At 40.0% G+C, this 27,651-nt stretch overlaps 1 protein-coding gene across 2 annotated transcripts in view; it reads left to right on the forward strand.

Moving 5' to 3' along the window:
* The first annotated feature begins 3,217 nt into the window (after window positions 1-3,217).
* MED13 (mediator complex subunit 13) overlaps window positions 3,218-27,651 on the forward strand; it is a 76,490-nt gene continuing 52,056 nt past the window's right edge. For both annotated transcript variants that reach the window (XM_030537091.1, XM_030537092.1), the window contains exons 1-3: window positions 3,218-4,944; window positions 7,381-7,615; window positions 26,074-26,242. In XM_030537091.1, the coding sequence (XP_030392951.1) occupies window positions 4,879-4,944; window positions 7,381-7,615; window positions 26,074-26,242 (470 nt within the window). In that variant the 5' untranslated portion in view covers window positions 3,218-4,878. The remainder of the gene's footprint in view (window positions 4,945-7,380; window positions 7,616-26,073; window positions 26,243-27,651) is intronic.

Consider the following 27,651-nt stretch of genomic DNA (forward strand, 5'->3'; position numbering starts at 1 on the left):
TTAGGAAAACATGGACTATTATCCAGCATATCTTAATATTGTTTATGCAGCCCCATTTGTGTGCATGACTCTTCATAGAACAAATAAGTCAGTTAGTGGCTTTATGATGTTATAATTTAATTCAGATAAAATATAGGAGGGGGATGGCAAATTAGAAAAAGAGAAGAGATAGATCAGATAAAGATTTTTAAATACATTTTATTTCTCCCTCCTCTTAGGAAGGTGGCATGTTTATATCAATATTATTGGACAGATATTTTGCATCTATAATGCGCCTTTTAGATAAGGATAGCAAAGTATTTACAAATATTAACTAACATGACATGAAATAGTTAAATACAATTATTAGTTTAATTTTACAGATAAGTAAACTGAGGCATAGAACTTAAGTGAGTTGCCCAGGACTATATAGTGAATCAGTGGTAAAGCTAGTATTATACTCCAGATTTGCTCTACTAGTATGTGCTGTTTAAGGAGACAGGGCCAGATTCTCAGCTGATGGAAGCTGATTTAACTCTAATTAAATCAATAGAGAGGTCTACTTACACAGTTGAAAATCTGCTCTACAGTGTGTCGTATTCCCATGTTTCCATTCCCTCAATCAAATCCTATCTTTTCCTAAAGATGCTGTTTGATAGAAACCACAACAGTACTTCTGTGTGAATGCTGAACTCTTCTTTCTTTTAGCTCCTTCAAAGTGTTGAATTTCTCCTTGGGGATGTGTGACTTAATAACATTGCAAACAACTCTTTATCTCTGTGCAGGGAGATAATTACTCTAACGACCAAAGTGCTACATTGAAACTTTGGAGGTCTTTTGTGTGCGTCTAAGTACCCAAAGCAGCCCAGAGGAGTCAGTTCTGAGTACTGCAGCAGCACAGATCTTGCTACTGCTGTCCTCATCTTCAGTCACTGTGGAGAAAACCATCTGCTTCTGCTTTGAGTTGGAAAGGGGCTTCTGTTCCAAAGTACCCTCCCTCCCAGCCCATCCCTGTCCCTAGCTGCTATATTTACAACAGCAGTGAGGGAATGAGTCTCTTGGGTTAAAAACATTCCAGTTTAGTTCTAATTAAAATAAATAAATGAAAATCGTGCTTGCATACACTGACATACAAAAATAGTCTTTGTGTGAGAAGTAAAGTTTATCTGTCTTAGAAACATATAAATCTACACCTGCTCATTGTCTTTTTTTATATTATAAACTTATTTATAGAGTGTCCTTTCCTCCCACTCAAGACTTGCAGAAAGTAGACATTCAGCACCTTCATGAGTCCTGAAATGCTAGCCAAAATATTTGAAGGTATCTTTCCTTTGCTGGAACCACTTTTTCAGATTTAAAATATAGCTAATAGCAATAATATATATGGAGTCACATAAAATAATAAAGCTTTAAAGTTTGTATTCTACCTGCAGTCTATTGAATGTGATAGAATAGACCCACGATGATAGGCCTAATAAAATGTTGACTATTTACTTTATCTTAAAATTTTTTTTTTATGTTACTATAGTACCTCCACTTCTGAACTCTGAATTCGTACTGCTTCTGCAACTACATCCATTCACTACCATAGGAACAAGCCTATTCTACCATGCATGCTAAAAAATATTTTTCTCAAAATGAAGCACAGTTCTGCAGCAGGCTGGATTTGATGGCTATAGAATCATGGAATACATAGAGTGCTGTTCGTGCCTATAATTTCTAAAGAATTTTAAGATGCAAAACCCACTCTGTAAGTGCAAAGTACCGATTTGCTCTTGTGCATTGACCTTTATCAGCCTGTGCCAAGATTTGGAAAAGACTTGAGTCCTTCTTTCCAGTAAAAACAACAAGGAGTCTGGTGGCAACTTAAAGATTAACACTTCTTTCCAGTGTGCAGGAGGAGCTGATAAGACTTGGATTTTGGGCCCCATCCCTGGGTTACTAGCGGATGCTACAGGTAAGGTTGCCAAGCCTCCAGGATTGGCCTGGAGTCTCCAGGAATTAAAGATTGTCATGTGATGAGATCTCCAGGAATACAGCTAACCAAAACTGGCAACAAGGGTGACCAGACAGCGAGTGTGAAAAAGCAGGATGGAGGGCATGGGGGGGGGGTGTAATAGGAGCCTCCATAAGAGAGAGACCCAAAAATGGAGACTGTCCCTATTGAATTGGGACATCTGGTCACCCTAGCCTATAGGTGGGTATGTTTGGTGAGTGATGGACCTGGGCCTAGAATCTGAACCCATTTGGCATCACTGGTTCATTCACCTGCACGTCCACCAATGTAATATACGCCATCATATGCCAACAATGCCCCTCTGCTATGTACATCGGCCAAACTGGACAGTCTCTACGGAAAAGGATAAATGGACACAAGTCAGATATTAGGAATGGCAATATACAAAAACCTGTAGGAGAACACTTCAACCTCCCTGGCCACACTATGGCAGACCTTAAGGTGGCCATCCTGCAGCAAAAAAACTTCAGGACCAGACTTCAAAGGGAAACTGCTGAGCTTCAGTTCATCTGCAAATTTGACACCATCAGCTCAGGATTAAACAAAGACTGTGAATGGCTTGCCAGCTACAAAAGCAGTTTCTCCTCCCTTGGTTTTCACACCTCAACTGCTAGAACAGGGCCTTATCCTCCCTGATTGAACTGACCTTGGTATCTCTAGCTTGCTTGCATATATATACCTGCCCCTGGAAATTTCCACTACATGCATCTGTTGAAGTGGGTATTCACCCACGAAAGCTCATGCTCCAAAACATCTGTTAGTCTATAAGGTGCCACAGGATTCTTTGCTGCTTTTACAGATCCAGACTAACACGGCTACCCCTCTGACATTTGACATCTGCTTGGATGCTGCGGGGATGCAAAAATGGATTACTCCTGTGGGGGATTTGAATTAGCACTTTGAGTGGGGAGTCAAACCCCAGCATGGTAGGAGCTGGGGAGACACAATTCAACCCATTGTCAAATGTGAGGCCTTGTGGTAAAGTAGGATTCGAACCAGAACTTTGAGGTTTAAATTAATTTCAAACGTACAGCTCGCCCCACTAGATGGCGCTCTCTCAACGAGCAGTGAGCCCGACTTTCCCAGCTCCCTAGCGCTGCCGGAGACCCTAATGGCCGGGCTGCGCAACTGCAGCCTCTTTCCCTGAACCTCAACGGCGGCCATCGTTGCTCAAGCCCACGTGACGCGGCAGAGACCAATCAGGGAGCGGAAGGGGTCCTGGACTCTCGTCCCTGTGGCCGCCATTAAAGAAAAAGGGGCTCGGAATTAGACGGGAGACGAATCCCCCCCTCTCCCTGGAACGCGACATGGGGGTGACCCGCTGACGGGAGCCGGGCGCTCAGGATGCCGCGGCCGGGCAGCCGCCGACAGAGGCACCGCTGAGAGAGGAGACCCGCCAGCGGGGGCTTCAGGGCACCGACTGCGGCCGCCGCGTCCCTCTGTCTCCGCGCTCGGCGGCGGGGCCGGAGCGTGTGGGATTCGGCCCCCCCGGCTGAGGAGAACTCGGGGTTCAGCCCCTGGCTGGGGGGATCTGCGGGTTCGGCCCCCCGTCCGCCGAGGTTCCGCAGTTGAGGATTGGGGGTTCAGCCCGCCCTTCGGGAGGGCCCTCCCCTGAAGAGACTCTGCGGTCGGTCCCTCCCTCCCCAGCTAGGGCGATTGTGGGGTTCAGCCCTCATCACGAGACGTCTCCATCGGAAGATTTGCGGGGTTTGCACCCGCGGAGGGAACCCCTCGGCCGCGGCACCTTGGTGGGGCTCGGAGACCCACCTGTCTGTGGGGATTTCGTGGGGTTCGGCTCAACTTTGGGGTAGGCCCCTGCTGCCGAGAGACTTCGTGGGATTCATCCGCCTCTCTGAAAAAACTGGGGCTCCCCCCCGCGAGAAGATCTGCCCCGAAGAGACTTTGAGGGTCGCCACAGTTTCTCTCTTCCGCCCCCCCAGCCAAGGACCTTCACGCACAACGGAGAATATTTGGGTCTCACCCTTCAGATAAGAGGATTGTCGAGGAGGGTTATGCTCACAAGAAAACATACCTCGCTGGGCTGCTGCTGAGGGGGCGTTCGGGGTCCCCTTCTCACTCAAGAACCCCCCTCCGGCGGATTTTGGGGTACCCCCGGGAGAATTTTACCCCACTCTTGGGAATTCTTAAGATTTATCTAGTTTCTGATGCCTGAAGTTTTTGTCTGATCTAATTTTTAATTTATTTGGAATATATTTTGAGAGGGAGAAGAATCTGACACCCCCGCTTTACTCTTCCCCTCGGACTCTTACCGACCCACAACCACTCAGCCCTAGTCATTCCACTATTTGCCCCTCTCATCTGGCGATTAAGAAACAAGAGGAAGAGCAGGGAGGTTGCTGGATTAATTTCCCCTGTTGGATTATTTATTCCTCAACTCCCTCGTTTGGCTACTGAGATAAAGGGAGGGGGCTTGAACCCATTTTACCTCCTGCCCCATTGGATTAATTACCCTACTTCTCTCCCCTCGTTGGATCAGCTACTGTCTTCTCTTCCCTTGGTCTTCGATTGAGTAGACAAGAGAAGCAGGGAGGATTGTGTTTCTTAATCTCCCATCGTTGGATTATTGACCCTTCTTTTCTCCCCGTTATTGTTTTTACCCCGTTTTGGCAGAAGAGGAGGAAAGATTCTGACTCTTTTGCCCACTTTTCACTGCTCCCCCCCCCCCCCGTTTGTGTCTCAGTGTGTAAAATCCCTTATTTAATTGTGGTGTTTGTGCGTGTGTAACCAACCTCTTTCCCCCCCCCCCTTTCCTTCTGTGTGTCTCCCTCCCCTCTATCTCTCTGTCTCTCTCTCTCTGTGTCTGTCTCTTTCTTTCTTGTCGGAGGCTGTGGGATAATGGCGTGTGGGTTGTGGCTGTGAGGATGAGTTCCTGCTTCGTGCCGAACGGGGCCAGCCTGGAGGATTGCCATTCCAACCTTTTCTGTCTGGTAAGTGTCCACCAGCTGCAGACACACTATTCACAGAAGGAAAGATTTTTTTGAGGTGGGGGGGATGGAAGGGGTAGTGGAAGCAAAGCAGCCATTTTTAGCATAGCTTCTGCTAGATGAGTCCTCAGAGTAGGCCCTGCCTGGAACCAGCCAGCTTTTCTATGTCCCTCTGTTTCTCTCCCCCCCTCCTCCCCGTTGGCTATGTAATATTGTCCTTCCCTCCTTCTCTTGTCTTTTCTGGCTAGTATTACCCCAACACGTTGCTTTCCTCTTCTGTTTCCTTCTCCCCAACTTTTTCTGCTTCCTATTAATCTTTTTAGCTATACCTTCTCATATCTTTATTTTAGTCCTGGCAGGAGGTGGTATGTAGCTCCACTACTCCCCTTTCCTCAGGCAAACTTTCTCTGCTTCCTCTCCCCCTGTAGTGACGCCCCAGAAAAATCTCAACTAAATCCCCACTTTTTTCTTTGCTTTCTTTTGTCTATCATTTTTCTCTTTAAACTGGTTTTGGTGTTATTTTTACAAATGCACATGCCATCCTATACTTGTGTTGTGCACCATTTCACATCTTTATGTTCTTTTACCGTTAAACTGTTAATCTTCACGTTTGACAGCTCCTAAAGACAACTTGTTTTGGATTGGAATATAGTGCACTTTCTTTTGGCTATGGGGATTGCTGGCCTGTTTCATTTTCCTTTTAATGCAAATTACTTTGTATTAGGCTGACTGGTATTTATTATTATGGAGGCTGTTTTAAGTAAACCCTGTGTCTGGTTGTTCTTGCTGGTGTATTTTGGGGGAGTGGAATCTGGGCAGCTTGATCATGTCTACAGGATACCAGTATGAAGGCTGCATCAGGTCTGCAGCTCGGTATGAGCAACATCTTGTAAGTCTTTCAGAAGTACCAACTGTTGCAAATTCCTTAGCAACACTGAGTCCGAAGCCTTATCTTCCTACTGCGGTGGTGGAGGCTACCCTATTAGATAAAACTGTGCAATAATCTTAATTATTGTGTCATATCTGGGGGAAGAGGAGAGATTAGAACCATGTGGGAGAAGGAGGGATGGTGTTAGCAAGGACCCCCCCTTGAATATGCTTATTTATAAGGCTGAATCCATTTGGCTCCTCCTGCCATGCATCTTGAGTCACTGTTCCATTTAAGAAGTGGTCAGGGTTTAAACCTTGATCTCTTTGGTACAGTGTTGCTTTGTAAACAATAGTTCAAGAATAGAGATTACTTGTGCTAATAGGAAGATATAGAGCAAAACAAATTGTTGTGGCTAACAGGATAATAACTTCAGTTTCAGACTTAAGTTAAATGCATTTTTTTTTTGCAGAAAAATAACATGATTTAATTTTGGGAGTGGGAGAAGGGGAGAATATGATGGCCTTGGGTGCACTTGAAAAATTGCAACTTGACCTATTCCCTCTCTGTAAAATAAAGAATTGTTACCAGTAGATCTTTCAAAGCACTGGTTGTTAAGGGTGTTCACTGAAGGTAGATCTATTATATACAGTTTTCCTGAAAGCATTGTGTAATTTAAAATGTACAGAGTGAGCATACATGCATAAGATCAAGGCTAAGGAAAAAAGTGTTTGCCAAGATACATGATCAGTGAGGTAATATCTTTTACTGGACCAGCTTCTATTGGTGAAAGAGACAAGCTTTCGAGCTACACAGAGTTCTTCTTCAGGTCTCTTCTGCATAAACCAACACAGCTACAACAACAGTGCAAACATTTTAAGAACTTGGTCAGTTTTATTGAAACTTTGCTTCTGGGATATTAATACTTTCAGCGATTATTTAAAGATAGAGGTAAAGCAAGGTGCAGGTCATAGTTTAGGACAGGGGTTGGCAACCTTTCAGAAGTGATGTGCCGAGTCTTCATTTATTCACTCTAATTTAAGGTTTTGTGTGCCAGTATTACATTTTAACTTTTTTAGAAGGACTCTTTCTATAAGTCTATAATATATAACTATCGCATGTAAAGTAAGTAAGGTTTTTTAAATGTTTAAGAAGCTTCCTTTAAAATTAAATTAAAATGCAGAGCCCCCTGGACTGGTGGCCAGGACCCGGGCAGTGCAAGTGCCACTGAAAATCAACTTGCGTGTTGCCTTCGGCACATGTGCCATAGGTTGCCTACCCCTGGTTTAGGATATAAGATGTCTTCATCATCCTCATTCAACAGAGTACAATACATTTTAGAAATTATTTTGGTAAATTTTGCTTAAAAGCATAGGATCGTGGATTTTTCTATTTTTCTCTCATTTTAAAATCACAGAAGTAGAGTTTATATCTGGTAGCTTTTTGCCAAGTGTCCTATTTGCAACTTCCTTCTAATCAAGGAACTAGAAGTAACTTCAGGATTTTAGTAAACCTTGTTTTCCCCCAAACGTTTTTCACCTAATTTTTTTTTTTCTGTTCCTCTTCCACAGGCTGACTTGACTGGGATTAAATGGAAACGATACGTATGGCAAGGTCCAACATCTGCCCCAATTCTCTTTCCGGTAACGGAGGAGGATCCCATTTTGAGCAGTTTCAGTCGCTGTCTGAAAGCCGATGTACTGAGTGTTTGGCGGCGCGATCAGAGACCTGGACGCAGAGAGTTGTGGATATTTTGGTGGGGCGATGACCCCAACTTTACTGATCTTATTCATCATGACCTCTCAGGTAAAAGGGAACAAAATCTAATCAATCAGTCAACAAAGGGATGCTATCTTCCATACTAAAAAAGTTCCCACTTTTATCCATTGTAGGTTTTATAATGATATACCGTTTATTTTCTGTAATGATGTGTCATACTTACAACCTCTATCGCCTTGAGTTTATGGTGGTGAGTGGGGGTCTTCTAGGAAACCTAATTTGCTATGATTGTGGAATCTTATCAAAACTGAACTTCTGTCTTGAGTTGTGTACTGATACAGTATTTAAGGTGGCTGTTTCTACTGAGAGAAGTGGTGCTAGATATTCATGGAGAAATTTTTTGTGCTTCTTAATTTTTTTATCCTATGCTTTTTTGAAAACTAAAGTGAGTCAAATTTGGATAGAATTTTCTCTTTAAAACAAAGAAATGCATGACTCTGTGGCAGTGGCTTAGGTGTGGATGATTTAATATTATTAAAATGTTTTGGTATAAACTCATTTGTAGGTGATCAGAATTTATCTTAAATCTCCATGCCATTTTTAAGGTATGAGGGGAAAAAATTAGGGAACCAGATGGAGTTGTCTCTGGAAGTATAAACATGGTCAAAATTTTCAAAATAAAGGTGCCTAAATAAGGCTCCTCAGGGAGCAGGGAATCCTGAGAATCTTGTATATTAAGACTTCCTTGTTTTCTTTCAGAAGTGCTGTGTCTGTTAAAGGAAGTTACTGTCACCATTAAATGTGATGATGACTTACACATCTGAAAGTCAGACCTTTCTTATTTGGGTGTCTGAATTTAGATTTTGGTGCCTAACTTTAGGTATCTTATTTTGAAAATTTTGGCTTAGAAAATAAAATCATAACACACACCTTTTTTTTTAATATAATCTTGTTGACAGATAACTGCTTCCTGTTTTTGCTTGGAGAGCTAATTTTTAAACCACTACCTTTGTCTACAGTTTCTCCAGTAGGCTTACGGATACTTATTTTTATACAAAATTATTAAGAAGTCCATATTGTTGTTCTTAGACTTTAGAATAATGAAAAGCATTCATATTGCAGAATTTAAAATGAAGTCTAGTTTTGGTATGTAGTGCTTTTGATGAAAATGGAAGTCTGTGAGAACTTGTTCTTTTCAGGGAAACGTTTTCTGTTTGAATAAATGGTACTTGAGAGAACTAGAATACACTAGTAGTCTCTGTAATTGTAGACATACCAAAAAGCAAATATGAAGTTGAACCAATCTGATTTGAAACAGTCTTGTAATCTGTAGAATTTCCATATGTACAGCAAGTTTATAAGAGGGAACTTCATGTTTTATGCAACAAAAACATATTATGTACTGGAAAAGACTCAAGTACTAAAATTACAGATGTTTCCGATATTGTATTTGAGTTAGCAGGAATTGCAATAGTGTTGCTACTACTAACAATCCTGGAAATGGAAATTTCTCTTATGGAGTAGTCAGCTACAACTTGTGTAGTTTTCCCTATGAATGTCATCTGCCCAGACCTGCAGGAGCCATCTTTTGTTGGGTGAGATGTAACTTAGATTCCATGCTGTTTTTGTGCTGGGCTACTACTGAGTAAAGACCAACACTTGCGTAAAAGTGTCAGTGTAAGTTTTGGGTATGGTGTTGGCTGTTATGGCATCGAGTGAGACAAGAATATTAGATTTTTTTTTTTTTTTACTAGATCATGAGCACAAAGTTAAATCACAGGTTCACATAGGACTGAGCCCAAGTTTCCAAACATGTCTGCTGTATTTAGTGTGATACATTTTATTTGGTCAGTATCTAGCATTTTTTAAAGTCACTCACTTAAAGTAGTAATCAGGAGGAACCTGGTAAAAGATACATCAGCCTCTTGGGGGATAGCTTGTAGCTGAATTCTCTGAGCTAATGTCTGTGGTGTTCACAGATTGTCTTCCAGACTTCAGAGTAGATGGGCCAGCATATGTCTTGTCTAGAATTAGTGAGGCGCTCATCCAGAATTGGTTGTTTGCTCAATCTTATCTTTGGGTCTGTTTTGGATATTTAATTTGTTTGGGTTGGGGATGTTTGATCATTGTTGTCTGCATTTCAGTACAAGTTCTATTCCATACCAGTTCTGGCACAAGAGATTTTTGGTTTCCACACAGATTGTGAGGCTAACAGCTCATGACTTTGATCTTCCTGGTGGTTAAACATGCCTGACCTCTCATTCCAACAAGGAAGTTAGCCTTCAAAAGCCATTATCAGCTGTTACAAGGTTCTAGTCAGCTTGGATCCTTATAACCAGAGCAATTACATAGATGATCTATAAGAAATGAAGCAGTTAGATTGGGGAGGGGGTAGCTGGGACATTGCCTGAACCCTGTCCTTTTTCTATGCAAAAACTTTGTTATAACTGAGCCCAAACAATATTACTTGGCCTCATCCATAGACATAGCAGTGAATTATTGGTTAGCGGATTTTTTTTTTTTTAATCCATTCTGCTCCATCCTGGTTACGCTGCTCATGGAAAAGATAAATTGCTTCCAGGATGAGGCCTGCTATCTGTTGTTCTGATCCTTGCTCATATTGTTTGGTGAAAACAGAGTGTGGCTATAATGAATTACTAGGCATTATCAATGCTATTGCTTAGCAAATTGAAGGTGTTGACCATCGTTAAGGAGGAATGGGGAACTCCCTTATGTTTAAGAAACATCCTTCTGATGCTAGAGAATATGCCACTTATTGCTGAGTGACAATCCTCTTTTAGGAAAAATGATTTGAGAAGGCAACAGTTATTCAGTTCCAGTCCTGCTTGGATAGCAGTAACAGTCTAGATTGTCTGGCCTCCCTTTGGAGTTGAAACTGCTTGTTAAGGGGCCATAAATCACTGGGCATGTGAGACTTCTTGGCAGCTTTTGATTTGCCATGAATTGTAGCTTAACATTGCTTGTGTTTTGGAGGTGCTTTTCGTGATGAACAACTTGTTGAAGGATGCCATATGTCATATCCCTCAAGGATCTTTCTAAAAACCTACAGGGTCTCCTGGCAAGGTAATGTCTAAACATAGTGGAGTATCAATGTTTTTTATGTGACATGCAATTGTGTATCTCTTGCCCTGTGGAAGTTCATTCTCTGCGCTGGCAGACTGTCTGAATGATTTTGCCAGCTGGCTGTATCTGAACTCTCTACGTTGAGCCTTGGGTATAAGTCTTGTTGCTGGTAGAGGTTGTTGATGTGAGGGGCTCTACTCCTTGTTTCCCCAATTTATGAGGGGATTTATTCAGAGGTAGTGACTCTGGTTAAGAATTTTCATGTCTTTCAGTCACACCTTTTCTAAAAGTGCAATATCAAATGTTCTAGGAAAACTATTTAATCTGCTGTACCTGTGGCAACTTTGCAATGGTATTGTCTTGTAGCAACAGTGAGGCGCGACCATAATAAATCCCTCCCTGCAAGGCTTAAAGTAGAATGTCTCCACTACATAAGCTTGTTCAGAATGCTGCAGCATTCTGATCTCACTGGCTTGAGCAACCATAGTTATATTATACCTTCTCTGTGCTCTTCAAAGTGTCTGACTATATAAATACGAGGGTTGAAGTTGATAATGTTGGGTTTTAAGTGTTATATAGGTCCAGATTGTGCTCAGACCTAATTTTGAGGCAATAGTTGTACTTCTGAGTTTCGCTCACATTTTAAGGATTCCACCATTGTGCTTTTGGCCAGCATGTTACACCTTTATTGTGGTGAGTGGTATAATGTGAAACTCTTTTTTTTCCCTCCCTCTCGCTCAGTTCATATCTCTCAACTACTAAAACTATCCTTTTAATTTGCATGTTCTTCACTACTTTTGGCCCTATATTTACAAACTTCATCCTTTTTTGTACTAGACTCCTTGTTTGTACAGCATGCTTTGGTGGGGGAGTAATTTATAAATTACTGTTTAGTCTTGGCTCTGCATTAGACTTATGGGAAGGTGCAAGCTATAGGAAGGACAACAGTTGATATCTAAAAAATTTTTCAGAAGTCTATGCAGACATGCATATTTGTCCTTCATGTTAAAAATGATAAGCAGTCTTGAGCTATTGTGGCTTCCAAATGACAGCAGATATTTCTGTATCTTAGGCAAGGAAGTGAATAGTGCACAGATTCTCAAACTTTCATAATAGGGACAGTGTTGTAACAGTATGTCCCATGGATCCTCTCCACTCCACTTCCAAATCATGTGGACCAGTTAAGTACTAAGGTATCTTTTTAGCTTCTAATACAGAAACCAGTGTAATAGCCAACATCATGTGACCAATCACTGTTCTACAAGCTCCTAGCAAGTGGTCCACTAAACAGTTTTGAGAACCACTTCACTAATAGTTTACTCACTTTATTGGCAGGGCTTGGTTTTGACGTATACTCTTCTATTTGATAAATGTCACACTACAAAACTTTGTACCAGGTGTCAATATAGTGAGCCTAAGTGTCTGTATGTTACAGTAGGTAGCAATAAATCTTTCTCATCCTCTGCCTGCTTCTAGATCTTTTGCCCATTAAAGTTCACTGTACAATATGTTCTTAGCATTTTGGTGTCCTCCATGTGGAGGCATGTCAATTCAACCAAAACTCTGCTAATAAGCATTGCTCAGTGCTGTTTGTGCATTCTCTTTACAGAACATCTTTATTTGTTTTGTATCTTGCTACTTGATATGCATAATAGCTTCAAGGTGCTGTTTGATTTAAATCTTTCCAGCGCTTTGCTGTGCTGGCGATAACATGTCTATGCTTCACATCTGTGGAGTAAGGTGAAAATTGCTACTGCATGCAAATATGGACTTTCAGCTCAGTTGTTCCAGATTGAATATCCTATGCAGAATGTGACTTTAGAAATTCAGGGAAAAATTCCTTGATCACAGAGGATGGTGTTTATCAAAACTCCTCCAGTGTAAGTGAAATCCATCTGTATGCATAATTACTCTCCACACTAAAAAAAAAAATTTTTTTTGTCAAGTTTGATGTGGCTAAATGTCCCAGTTTATATTTTACACTTGCTTGCAGTTTTCTCTTCAGTGTGGCATATGTGTGTTCTGCACAGTGTCAAAACACAATGTTGCTGTGTCTGGCTTGACAAGCTAAACTTGATCTTCATGAAAAAGTTACAAAGGACTGAAGCAATCTTAAAAACCCTATAAGCAAGCACAATATGTACTCCAGAAGTGTAAATATTCTGCTTTTATTTTCCTCTGGGAGGATGTGTAGGGAAGGTAAAAAATATTGATGAATGCACCTATAGGTAATATACACATTGCATTCACACTTTTTGCAAAGACTTGACTTAAGTGTTTAGTTTGTGTCTTGTTGCAAATATAGTGACAGTAGATATGGTATGATATATTTTTAGTAGAATATATGATCTTGGACTGTAGCTTATATCTGAACTGTTTCTCAGTCAAGGAAACTGTCCAAAAAGTATGGATGCCCAGAGGCTGTTGTGTGGAACACAAATACTTTTTTTTCCTAGAAATAGGATTAAAGTGTGTTGTTAAATGCATTTTTTAATGGGTCTGCTGCATTTGGGCGTACTTAGAACTTGTTCTTACATGTGAAACATCTACTGTGTGTAATACACAGTAATTACCATTTTCATAATAAGTGATGTAGTATAATATTTTCTTTCCCTATTAATATTTTACTTTAAAAAAAAAACAAAAAAAAAAACGCAACCCCTCACCAACAGGAACAATGTATAATACATAAGTCTTGTGTTAACCATTTGGTACCTTAACTATAGTTGAAACATTTGATTTGTAATATGAACATTTAAAATATAAATCAATTTGTATTACATAGTTAAAAATCCAATTAGTTTCAAATCTTATTCTGCCTTATTTCATGTACAGACAGGTTGAAAAAAATTATTAGAATAAGATAAAGAACAGTTATAAAGAATGTTGTAAAAGAATGTTATAAAAGTGGATAGGTAGTGTTCTGTGGCCTGCCTTGTGCAGGAGATCAGACTAGATGATCATATTGGTCCCTTCTGACCTATGAGTCTATGAGTCTATAACAGAAGGAAACTTTAGAGGGGGGGAAAAGAGAAGAGGACAGAAGGAAGCGGAGCAGATCAGAGGAGGTTATTGCAACTTTTTCTGATGGTAATAGAATCTTGAACTCTTTGTCACTCAAGTTAACTAGATAATTATTACTTTTTAAACCCAATAATGGTCAGTATCTTCCAACATTTAATCCTTAATGTAAATTAAGCTTTGATTTAATTTTGGAATATTTTTTGTTTTGTTTTAAATTGTAGCACTTGGCTTAAGGCTTTATTGTATATTGATGCAGAATGAAATTGTAGTAAGTGTGTCAGCTGACAGCCTCTCCTGTCCCCTCCACCACCATAAGTTGAGTTTTTAGTACGGTGTGTGGTTTGATTAAGGCAAAACTTTGATTTATACAGTCTATATTTATGACTGGGCTATTAAATGAGAGCTCTTAAAACAGTGTTGAGCAACCTGCGGCTTGTCAGGGTAATCCACTGGCAGTGTTTACACTGACCATCCGCAGGCACGGCTGCCCGCAGCTTCCAGTGGCCGCAGTTCTGCGGATGGTCAATGTAAACACTGTCTTGCTGCTCGCCAGTGGATTATTCTGACAACCCGTGAGTTCCCCACTACTGTCTTAAAGGAAGTTTGTTATTTTGAGGGATCTGTGGAGAGGGAAGGTGAGCAATAGGCTTTTTAAAGGCTATGCGTAAAACCTGATACAAGAAAGTAAATGCAAGAAAATGTACACACATGCTGAGAAGTGATTTGTTTTTCCCATAATGTTAAAATGGTCGTTCAAAGTGCCAGGTGAAGTCGTTTGTGATCTGCATAGCTTGCTGTTGCTTAAAACACATTGAGGTCTCTCTCAATATGTGTTAACTAAATACTGAATGCTGAATATAATGTAAAAATAGCTTCCTGATTTATTTATCCTCTTCATAGCTGAGATTGCAACAACTATGTCTATTGGTGTTGTTTCTGAGTCCTGGTCTGCACAACAAAATCAGGGATTTTCTACACCCCTGAGTGATGCACTTATACCGACCAAACTTCTAGTGTAGACAGTGCTATGTCAACAGGAGGGCTTCTATCAACGTAGCTACCACCTCTTGGTGTGGTGGAGTATCTGTGCCAACAAGAGAAGCTCTCTAATTGGCATAGATAGCATCTTCACTAAGTCCTACGGCAGCGCAGTAAGTGTAGACAAGTCCTGACATACTGGAGGAAATAAAGCTGTTGGATTTTGATGGGTTCTTGGAAATTATTCTTTAACACGTTGAATATTCGAGTCCTATGTTACTGGTTTTTAAAGTTTCAAACCTGTTTTATATTACTCCAAGTATACATTAAGCAAAGGATGGCTTACAGTAAAAGGATGCTGACAAGTAACAGTTTGGCCACAAATCTAGATTTCTTTCTTTTTTTTTGGTAGCAAAATGTTTTACAAAATCTGAGTCAGAAACACTTCATGTAAGTTTTGAAGAAAGCTGTCTGCAAGGTTTTACATTAATCAAACCATACTTCTACACTTTGCTGCAATAAGCTGATCCTAGAGTACCTAAAAGTAAAATGGACTGTAAACAAAAATGAAACTGACTTTCATTGGGTCTGGTCTAGACTGAAGTAAACGAGAGTAAAGAGAAATCTGATGAAAGCGAACTAGATTTTTAAAATGGTTTCGGTTCAGTTTCTGGTGGTGGCAACTTGAATAAGTAGTTTACTTAAATATGAAATATGAACTATTTTTGTCCTGGCTGTTGTTTTCAGTAACACTCCCTCCATTTTATAATTTTAATTTCACTTAAGACTTAGATTTATTTTTTAAATTTTAAAGATATGTGTTCAGAGTGGGGCAAAGTTTAAATGCAGTACTGTTTGGGAATGAAGTAGTATTAATCCAGGGGAAAGGAAGCAAAATGAAAGTTAATCTTGTTTCGTGGATTATGGCATACACCGTTGCTGGGAGAGGGAGGAGAGAGACTAGACTGGTAAAAGTGATAAGGTGGATTTTAACGTCAGGATTGCCAGAAAAAATCCAGTTATTTGAAGGTTTACCATCTGAAGACTTTTCAATGGCTTATGTGAAGTGATGGTCTCAGTCCAGGTCCCAGTAGACAGGTGCCTATATTATCCTCACCACCACATTATTAGGGCCCTACCAAATTTGTGGCCCTGAAAAACACCTCATGGACCGTGAAATCTGGTCTTTTGTGTGCTTTTACCCTATACTATATTGATTTTTATGAGGGAGACCAGAGTTTCTCAAATTGGGGGTCCTGATTCAAAAGGGAGTTGCAGGGGGTGTCAAGATTATTCTAGGAAGGGTTGCGGTATTGCCACTCTTACTTCTGAGCAGCCAGAGAGCGGCAGCTATTGGCCAGGTGCCCAGCTCTGAAGGCAGCGCCTGCCAGCCCCAGTACAGAAGTAAGAGTGGCAATGCCATACCATGCCTCCTTTACTTCTATACTGCTGCCTTCAGAGCTTGGGGGCCGCAGAGTGGTGGCTGCTGACTGAGGGCCCACCTCTGCAGGCAGCAGCACGGAAGTAAGGGTGGCAGTACTATACCATGCCATCTTTCTGCGCTGCTGCTGGCAGTGGCTCTGCCTTCAGAGCTGGACTCCTGGCTAGCGGCTGCCCAGCTCTGAAGTCAGTGCTGCCACCTGCAGCAGTGCAGAAGTATGGATAGCAGTACCACAACCCCCTCCCCACCCCTCACAACTCCTTTTTGGGTAAGGACTCCTACAGTTACAAGACCCTAAAATTTCAGATTTAAATAGCTGAAATCATGAAACTTACAATTTTTAAAATCCTATGACTGTGAAATTGACCAAAATGGACGTGAATTTGGTATGGCCCTACATACTATTTATGCTACATAACTATTCTGGAACATTAAACTGCTACTGCTTGTGCAGTTCGTCTATTTTTATAGCACACTGAGTGCCTGTATTGCAACAGTATAGTTTGGGGTGGCCAAACTGTGGTTTGTGAGCCACATGTGGCTCTTTTACCATTAAACGGTGGTTCATGGAACTTCCCCCATTCTCCACCTACAGGACTAGAGGGGAGGAGTGATGCAGTAGGGGCTTCTGTCCAGTGGGGAGATGGGGCCTCAGGGCTTGATCTCTATGGGGCTCACCTGCCAGGGCTCAGCACTTCAGCAGGAGCCCGGCTGAAGCCCTGAGTCCCATCCGGTGCTTCCTGTGGACTGAAGCCCTGAAGCCCAGCAGGCACGCCCTGGCTCTCAAACTTCTGAAGATTGTCATATGCGGCTTGGAGGGTCACCCCTGGTATAGTTCTTGATGCTGTACTTGATTGTGTACACGTACAGCGCTTCAGATTAGTGTTTTCAATAGGATTAAAGGGACATCAAGGCTTCTTTTAAAAACACCCTCTCCTCCCTCTCTCTTTCTTTAAAAAAATTTTTTTTTTGTTTACCCTTAAATTTAATTTACTAGTAACTTCTAAGATTATACTAACTGAAATAGATTAGAGTACAAATATTTTCCCTCCTCCTATTTGGCTTACTTTGTGCATTTTGACGTGACTGTGTACAGTCAGTTTCACTGTTTCCTTGTTACTTGGCTTCCTCTGTTGCTGTGAGACACAGAGCAACCTGGAAGAGAAACTTAAACCAATGTAAAAAAGTTGGCAGGGTGACTTGGGCTGATGGTATGCTTAAAACTTTTTTTGAAACTTTAGTTCAAGTTGTTTATTTTTTCACATGGACTTCAAGCACATTTGTGAATGTGAATTAGTTTTTCATTTACGCTGGTTAACCTGATCGTGTATATATAACCTTGAGTGTGCTTATTTATTAAAAAAAAAAAAAAAAAAAAAAGTTATTTAGCCCTCCTTTTTTTTTTTTTTTTTTGGTAGGGATATACAGTTCATTCAGACTAAGTAAACAGACTTTTTGTAGCTATTTACTGCCTAGAGAGAGATTTTGTCTCAAACCCATTCATTTTAAAGCCTGAAAATACTATGCTTAAAATTTTGCATCCAACATCCTGGAAACCAGTGTCCTTTCAGGTGTAGTCTGCTAGATGACAGTTTTCATATCTAGCTTTGGGCTTGAGGTTCTTTTTCTTCATGCTGTGCTTCTGAGAGTAGAAGGGTAAGATCAGTTTAAAAAAACCTGCAGCAAAGCAGTGTTGCCAACTCTCATGATATTTTATTACTTAAAGCCACAGTTCCTGGTCACAGGTGATGTGGTGATCTCAGCATTCATTTAAGGAGAAAAAGGGTTTGTTTCTTGCCCTCTTGGTTGCAGAGAAAAACTTAAAATTGTGATGAGTGCACCTCAAAGGCTCAAAAACCAGAAGGCAAATAAACTTTTAATGTTTTTGAGTTTTTTTTTTTTTTTTTTAAGACACTCTCATGAGGTTTGGGAGTCTGATTCATGATTTTTGAAAGAGATGATTTTGGTAAAGGATTTGCTGCAGGTTTCCTTCAAGAAAAGTCTTGCCAAGTTTTGCTGCTGTTCTGGCAGAGACTGTTGCTCTGTGCTTCGCTACTTTCTATGCTTGTTCCATCAATGAGGGTCACTTTTATAGAACCACTCTTTTGTTTGTTTCCAAAGATAATTGCAGGTGCAGAGATTAAATAACTTTATTATTAGGATCTATGGAACATCTCTCAAGGTCATTAATGCCTTGAACTATTTGCATCTGAGAATGTCACACTGATTGCCTGATGAAGAATGAAGACAGCCAGTCCAAACAACTACTTTAAAGTTTTAAAAAGGAAATATTTCAGTAATTTATAGTGATTATGACTATATTTTTAATTGAAGAAACTTTGTTTCATGGCAAAACAGAACTTTGTATCCCCATAAAACCTAATTTTTAGAAACTTAAACCAGCTGAGCAGTTCCTCTGTACCTGGGGTCGGCAATCTTTCACACGCAGCTTGCCAGGGTAAGCACCCTGGTGGGCCGGGCCAGTTTGTTTACCTGCCATGTCCACAGGTTCGGCTGATCACACCTCCCAATGGCCATGGTTAGCTGCCCTAGACCAATGGAGTCGGTGGGAAGTGGCGCAGGCCGAGGGATGTGCTGGCCGCCGCTTCCCGCCGCACCCATTGGCCTGGGACGGCGAACCATGGCCATTGGGAGGTGTGATCGGCCGAACCTGCGGATGTGGCTGGTAAACAGACTGGCCCGGCCCGCCAGGGTGCTTACCCTGGCGAGCCGCATGCCAAAGGTTGCCGACCCTTGCTCTATACAGGGAACAGAACTGGAATTTGACTTGAGTGCTTTAAGTACTTGGGATTGAGATTTTCTGGTGTCTGTGCTAGCTTGTCTTCCTGTTCCTGCTGTTTGTCTTGTGGTAGCTCCTAGAGGTCTTAGCTAGATTTGGCCCCCATAATTCTAGGCACTGTACAATCACATAGCATATGCCACAATTACTCAAAACTTAATGAAAACGTATGGGACTGTATGTGTGGTTTTTGTTCTTCTTTTGGCATGGAGAAGGTGATATCTACTGGAGCATTTCTAAAACTGCAACCTTCTGTTGTCTGGGCAAACATTAGCAACTTGTTAATCCCTTTCCACAAAACAGTGCTCTTCCCTAAACTAGGGAAACTGGGACCTGTATTGCTCCACCAAAGACAGCAACAGTGGAGGCTATGTAGTAAACAGAGTTCAGATCTGTGTTGTAGCCTTGTCTTATGAACTGTTTAAAGACAAGCCTGGCACTGTGTGTTGAAGCTTGAATTAAAATTATGAATGTTAATTCCAAAATCTGTCAAATTTCTCATTCATTTGTACAAATATAATGGTATGTTAAACTGAGTATATATGGCATTTTTGAAAGCTGTTTGATTTTAAACCCATTAAGTCCTCCCTGTGCCTTCAAGATGATGTAAACTTGCCTTTATTTTGCAAGATACATATGTCTTGCATTTGATTATTACTATGTAGTTAGACTTGGGAGACTGTCTCCGGATCTCCCTAACTGAGGAGTCTATTCTCCCTCTGTGCATAAACTCCCATTAATGTTAATGAGAGTTGCATGCCCATTGGGGGCAAAACAGACCCTCACAGAAAGCATCAAGTTTTACCTAATATTCTCCAGGTAATTAAATATCTTCCACCTTCTTCTCCTTTACTCTAAATTGTTTTGGACATTAAGTTCAGCCAGAAGTCTCGCTTGTGGGTTTTTTGCTTTGTTTGTTTAATTTTAATTTAAAGATGAAATATTACATATGGCTGACGAAGTACTTCTCCCTCCCCCTCCAAATTTTGTACAATGCCTTTTATTTAGAAAGATTTATATTAAACTTATCCCAGGCCTTTTAAAGATGACTTGCATTCTGATTTCTGGGGAATTGAACACTTTGTGGTACAATTTAGAAACCACTTATTTAAGAATAGAAACATTTGGATATTGGTATTTTGAATTGGCCTAAAAGTGTATTCATTCTTGCATGTCGTAATCAATGTTTGAAAGTATCCCACGGGCATTCCTTTCTGAAATTCAAAATCTAGTTTACTAGCAAATACCATATTAGAACATTGAGATAATTCAGACACCATCTATCTTCTAGGTTTGTTCCCGTCAGGGAGAATTATTTTCACTTAATTGGCAAACAATCAAGATCACACTGAGGTGTGGGGTGGAGGAGGGGCTACCTTTTAATAACACAAATACTTAATTACCCTGGTTTAAGATTGCACATGCTATTCAGTAATAATAAAGTAACCACTTTGTGCAAAATGGTTCTCAGGAGCCAAAGATTTTAGATAAAGGGAAAGAATATTTAAAATAGATCCTAGTCTGATTCAGAGTGCCTGTAATTTGCAGTCAGTTGTAATGAAGGTCTTTAATCTACATTGTTTAACGTGATAGGTGAAATTAGATGCTCTCACAGCAAAACATGGCTGTCTGGTCACACCGAAGCTGTCTAAATTTGCTATTGAAATGATTGCATGTTAGAATTTGGCTAGTGTTGTTATGAAAGTTTATAGCAAGTTTGTTTATAACTCTAGTCTTCTTTTTATGACTTTAGTATATACCAGTATTCATTTGAGATTGGATCTTCATGGGTATCTGTTTTTTAGGCACAGCCCTCAAGGAACAAAGGTCTCATTGAGACTGAGTTGATGCAGACTAGATTAGTTATGAATACTTGTATAATCCTGATAGCCTGCTAAATTCTGATGTTGACAAACTCTCTGCTTATGGATATATTTGTAGTTTTAAACCAAAATTATTGTTGATAGACTAACCATTTCTAGTGGCTTTGCAGGAAAATAAAGAGAGAGTGGTTATGTGTAGGAAAATATGTGGTTGGAAAAATACTCCCTTCCTCAAGTGCACACTTTTGACCATTTGAAATGAAGACCCTGAATTATTGCAATAGCGGCAAAGATTCATTTCTGTACCTTTCCTTCCCCTATTTGTAGACTACTACCCCAAAACAAAATGGGGCATAAAGACTGAAAATACCTCTTATTTTAAATGGTGCTTCTAATTGATGCACAAGATTTTATTGTAAATTTGAGATCATTTAAAGGGCTATATAGAAATCAGCCATTTAACCTTTGAAATGGTGCAGAGTTTATTGTGCAGTTAAAGTCCAATACCATTAAGCTTTGTGGTTAATGTTTGTTCTGTGATGTTGCCTGTGTTTGCCACAGCTTGATCGGTCTGTTTTGAACTGCAAAGCTGCATATAAGATAAGATGTTCGTTCCAGAGTGTATTTGCATAATTTCTGAACACAGAAAAAGAAGAATCTCCTTAGCTCGAACACTTTCATAACATACGGTTGTTAAACTTATAAAGAGCAACAATTGCAGTGCCCTTATTCCAGACCAATACTTGTAAATTGTTTCTTTCGAGGTGGATTTGATTTAAAGCAAATTGATTTAAATCACTAGTCAGGAAGATTTGATTTAATCATGGATTTCTACATAAAAGTGCATTCTTGGTGGTTATAACCTTAATACATATTCTTCACAACTCAGAGATAGCTATAGGTTTCATTTTTAAAAGGAACACATTATACATTTTAAAATGATTTATTTTGAAAACTTTTCAGATTAGTTTTACAGCTATATCAGAAAATGAATGATTGTTTGTTTTTGGTTATTTCATTTACCAAAGGTAATTGAAGCAGATAGTTCACCTCCCAATGACTTCATAAATATCTCCAATTCAACAGATTAAACATTAATATTTCGAGGATTTTCTTACCATTCTGTATTAGGAGGAGAACATCACTAGACAGACATTTATATTGTTTTATTTAACTAAAACAACGACATTATGTATTCTGGTTTTTTCCCTTCAACAGCAAACATATTATAATGAACAAAGCAAGTATATGCATTTTTTAGTTTAGTTAAACATTCAAGTTGTTTAAAATCAGGTTTGTTTTTGTTAAAGTTGTTTAACTGAAATAGTTAAATGAAATATTTACAAAAAAAAAACCCCAAAACTAAATCGACTGTCAGCCAGGTCAACATGAGAAACTTAAAATGTTGGCTTCTGCAGCTAACTCAGTTGTCTTCACCTTCATGTTCCTATTTGTTCATAATCTGGAAAAGGAAAACAAGCTTTCCTGCTTTTTCAGGTCCAAAACAATTTCTCGATTTGGAATGAATTAGTCCAAAGGAAGAAAATATTTTTTTCTACACCGGGAGAAGAAGCTACTGCTGTTAAAAGTGAGATTATCAGTTCAACAGTCTCTGAATCCAAGTGCTTATTGACTTCCACCAGTTCACTGGTGTGACTTTCTTTAAAACATCATCAGCAAACATATATTTCTTGAATGGTTGACCCTTAGCTCTGAAGTTTGATAGTTGCCATTATGGAGGGATGATTGCTGGATGCATTTTATGCATTTTGTCAAAAATACGATCTCTAAATAAAAATCAATTTTTTAAAATCATTATTATCCACCCTGGTTTCTTTAGTGGATTACTGTATTTTCTAGTTGGCTTTTAAAGCAAATATGTGTTTTTTGAAATTCTTGGAACAGCAGTTACTAATAAACTTACTCTGAAAACAAGGAAATACAGAGTTAAAGTAATGGCTCTCAAACAAGTCTCCACAATCATAAATATAACTGCTCCTTGGAGCTCCCAGCAGTCATTTGTAGGGGAAGAAACAAACCTGACCTATCCCTAACAAAATCAACTACTTCCAGTGGTGTGCTGTGTAGTGTCCAACACAATTCTCTTGTCATTCCTCTTCTTATATGTTCAGTGAACATATAACTGGGTTAGCTTGAGCTGTATTGATCCAGAGAGTCATTGCAGCAAGTTGCCAGAGCTCGTGTTGCCATCTGAGGAGGGATGTAAGTGCAGCTGGAACCAGAATAATTGGGGATCTGTCCCCCTCTGCACTGTTATGCAGGAGGCTTGCATAGATGATCACACTGGCCCTATTGGTTCTAAAAATCTAAGAATGTCTATCTGAAAGGTGTGGGGCTTCAAATTTTAAACATCTGTGCTATCATGGCTGCCACTATCGCCTTCAGAGACTAGTTGGTTAGTATGAACCACAGCATCTGGGAGCACTGGTGATGGACCAGGACTCCACTGTGGTAGGTGCTGTACAAACACAGACCAAGTATGTGAATAAAAGGGAACAGAAAATTGCCTCATCCTGTTCATGCTCTTGCATGTTCTCAGTGCAACCAGAACTTCACATTTGTGCTCATTCACTTGTTGCTGTGCTTCCTTTCTGCCATATGTGCTTCACTGTTGCTGGAGTTCCAACTGTTTGCTGGCACATACATCACAGTGTTCCACAAGTGTGTCAGAGCCTAATGAAGGCAGCGGAAATGCTAAGGATAGAGACTAATAGATGTTTACATGGCAAGTCTTTGGTTTGTTCTCAATAGATCAAGTGGTATAGTTTAGCCTTAGCTAACTTGTGTTCACTAAGCTGGACCTAAATTTGGACTTTATCCTATTTAGTACAAAGTCTAAATGGTTTTCCCCTCACAACTCTTCACCCTCTCTGCTGTCTTCCAGATGCTTGGGGAGGGTACAGTCCTATGAGCTCTCACAGGGACTTGTTGGGCTGCATTGCTCAAACAGGGCTGAGTTAAGGAGACATTACCTTAACTCTCTTTCCTGGGTTTCGGAGGTTTATGCTTAGCCTCCCACCAATTCTGGAATGGCACATGGCAGGATAAGGTAACCTTAACACTGATCTAACGAAGTTTGTTGGTAGTGAATATTACTAGATCTTTCAGTAGCCTTTGATACTCTTGACCCTGAGATGCTTTTATCATGGTGTGACTGAGAAGAAATATTTTTAAAGTAGCTCTACTTATTTCAGTTGGAGGGATCCCAGAACACAGTGATAGGTAACTTTTTTCCTTCCCAGAGGGCTCTCATTCCCCTTGTCACTTCTCGTCCTAATTGGTGTGAGATAACGTGCTTCAGTGTCATCAGTATGTTTGTGCTCATCTTTATCAGTTGTGGGGGCTGTAAGGGAGAGAGTTAATTACTCTTCCAGTATTTTGGCAGAGAACAGGATCCGGATTAAATGTAACTACCTTAAACTCCTATCAGATAAATAAAAAGTGGTGTTGATCTGATAATGGTAAGCATTTTGAGATAGGAAGATGCTTTCATTTACTTGCCATATCTAGATCTGTTTCACGATTCTCTGATAGAAACTCTGTCCAGAAATTTCTTTCCTTTCCTCTGTGGCTGAAACACATTGTGCCCTTACGTTCAAACACAGATGTTGGCCATAGTCATGTGTCATTTTGCCACCTCTGTAGCTGTTCCACATGCTGTCCCTGAGACTAATTGTGAAGGGGACTCCTACTGCCTTTCCGAGTGCATTTTTCTGTGTATTCGGAAGTGGTTGTTTATAGGCTCAAGATGAAACTGAAGGGGCTGATCCCTGTCTTAAAAAGAAAACAAAACAAAAACCCAAAACCAACTCAGGAGCCCAGCTACATGGCAGAACTCTGTTAACTGTCATGCAAGGTACAGTTTCATTGGTAAGCTAACCGAAGGGTGAAAAACAAAAGGGATGGATGAACAGACTGTTCTTGCTTGTTAGCCTTCTAATTGGGGAATTAACTAATCTAAACCTAAGCCTAGCTATGTTGTGAAAGCACAGCCAGATGTATTTTCTTGTCATTTTCTATGCCAGTCGTCTTGTCTGGACTCTCTAACAGTTGTGAATGGGGGCGAGGGGGGGGGGGGATCTAGATGTCTTGTCTGTTCTCTGTTATCATCATGCTGTTGGAGGTTATGATGTATTTTTGCTACCTTTACCTGGGAAATGTTTTTTTCTCTTAATCTTATTCTTGTGCCAAGACAGTGAGGGCTGCCTTAAAATGCTTGTAATAAATGTATTGTGATAATTATGACTCTGTATCTTGTGGCCAGCCGGCTTTAGAAACTGCAGACCAGTGCAAAAACTCCTAGGGTCAGTTAGTATTTTCATGCACTGATTCTGGACCAGAATGGACAGTGACCAGACTAGAATTTTAAATTTAGTCTTTTGGTAGTGATCCTTGCTTTTTGATTTGCCTGTAAAGTAAGGGGTGGGTTTTTCTTTAATTTTTTTTTATTTTTTCTCTGTCCTTCTGTTTGAAGAACAAATGAATTTATTGGAGACCAGATTATTAAGATAGACCGGGGGTTACATAAGTTTTTGAAGAGTTGAGCATTGAACAATTATATTATCTGCTACATGAGCCAAAATTTGTCCACTAAATGTCTTGCTTTTGTGTGGATAGGAAGACTGACTTACTGTCTGATGTAAATACTTTTCCTTCCCCAATAAGTTTCTTTACTTTGCTGTGCTATGAGACTAGACTTGAAGGTTTGCTGTGAAAGAAGGGGAAGACAGGTAATAGTGATAGGCTGTGTTTTCCAAAACTTGTGGTCGCTTTCCCCTCACCCCCCGTCTTAATTTTGTAGTGCGATTATTGGACAACATGATGTTAAACATTAAGACCATTATTTATTTATTTAATAAGCATAATTTTCAACTGCCTGTTCATTGTTGGGGTAAGCAGCGCATGCTAGGCAACGTCTGAACCAACTTGCAAGCCAGTGTTAAGATTCGTAATGTAGCGGTGTTAAGTGTTTCTCTTGTGTATAAATATCTTTTAATTTGTTTACTCTGGAAAAGAAAAAAAACCCAAGAATAATGTTGTTTCCCTAGATAATTATATTGGCTATGCTAATAAAATAAAGATACAGTGAATGTTACTTAATAAATGTCCACTACTTTTAGGCCTCATGCTTCTTGGATTAACTGTAAGTGGTCGGTTTTTTTTTTTTTTTTTTGGATTGTCGGTGTGTGGTTTTTTTCCTTCCTTAAACTGCATACTATGACATTCTAGAAACTCATAGTGGAACAAATGTCATTTATGCTGTAAATGAACTTTAAATGAACCCTGGAGTTGGCGTATTTAAATAATAAAAGGTTAATAGACATAAAAATTAAACAACACCGTAAAGGCTTTCCTTTTTTTTTTTGCATTGTAGAAGAGGAAGACGGCATATGGGAGAATGGACTGTCTTACGAATGTCGCACTCTGCTTTTCAAAGCAGTTCACAACCTGCTGGAGAGGTGTCTAATGAACCGAAATTTTGTGCGCATTGGGAAGTGGTTTGTGAAGCCTTATGAGAAAGATGAAAAACCTATAAATAAAAGGTAGGCTATCTTATCTCTCAATTTTGTTTCACTTGCTTAATTTACTGCTTAGGGTGGTGGTTTTTAACTACATGCTGAGAAGAAAATAGTTAATTGGCATGGTCTCATACTTTCTGTGCATGCTCTGTGGTATAAACTTGGTGTGGGACCATGGGTTCTGTGTTTTCCTGGGCCACATTTCTACACATTCGTTTAAATTTTCTTGCAAGAGAATCTGCCTTTTGTCTTCTCTTTTGAGAATCAAACTTGATATCCACTATGCAGCAATGTCTTGATGTTTGCCTACCCTCTCAAAAGCAGCAGCAGATTTCTCCTGGGCAGGATTTCTTTGCAATCAGGCAGAGAGTAGATAAGGTGAAGCAGAGACTCACAGAAAGGAGATGAGGTACACAAATAACATAACTGGCCAGTTTCAGAGTTAAGGGCAACACTGATGCCTTTTTCTCTGTGCAAGTAGCTTTTGGGCCTGGGGAGCATTTTAAAGACTGTACATGGGAAAAGGATAAGCCACACATAGCTCTCTAGCCTGAGGCATTTGAAGGGGGAGCCACTTTCAGCACTTCTTTGATAGAGACAGGGCTGTGTGTGTGGGAATGTATTCTACTAGAAGGGTGCCCAGAATTTCATGAATGACAGAAAAAAGACTAATTTTTTATCTTCGTTGGAGCAGTTTTTCAGCTTGGTTCAAACAATGGCTTGACCCTGTCAATGTTGCCTAGCAGTAAATGGCAAAACAAGGTTAGAAAGTAGGCTTCTTTCTCATTCATAATTGCAGGCTTTTCTGATGCCTGTTTGTTACTTCCTCTGTGCTGATGCGCTCTACTCAAAATTTTTAAATTTGTCCTTCAGCTGTAGGCATCCTTTCCTCTTCTGTGCCATACTATTCAGTCTAAACTTCTGTTCACTCTGAGGCATCTTTGCCCTCGTCCTTTCTCCTGTTTGCTGGCAATAGGATATGTAGAACACTGGAAAAGAGTGTATAGTTATGGGCATGGCCAATGTTGAGGAATGGTAATTCCAAGGACCATTTAAATTTGTCTTTGGTTATGCTACTGCACATCTTACCATAATCCAGTAAAAGTTGTCAAAATTGTGTAATGATCACTAACTTCATGTATCAGCTGGAAAAACTAATGGAAGCACCTGTATAACAGCAGTGAAATAGCTAAAATTTTGATTAACCAATCTCTGTTAAACTTCTTTGCGTGATAATCTTGATCTCGAGTAAATGCCTTACTACTGTGAAATGGAATGTAGTATACAACTTCACTGTTTTAACATGGGGCTAGTTTTAAAAAGTCATGCTTAGATTAATATGGAAAAGTGTATTTTAAGGTCTAGAATCTTTTTTAAAAAGCTGTGTGTGTAAAACCCCAGAATAATCTCCCAAATCATAAGTCATTACTGTT

The sequence above is a fragment of the Gopherus evgoodei genome, chromosome 17 (genome assembly GCF_007399415.2).
Source record: "Gopherus evgoodei ecotype Sinaloan lineage chromosome 17, rGopEvg1_v1.p, whole genome shotgun sequence".
NCBI lineage: Eukaryota > Metazoa > Chordata > Testudines > Testudinidae > Gopherus > Gopherus evgoodei.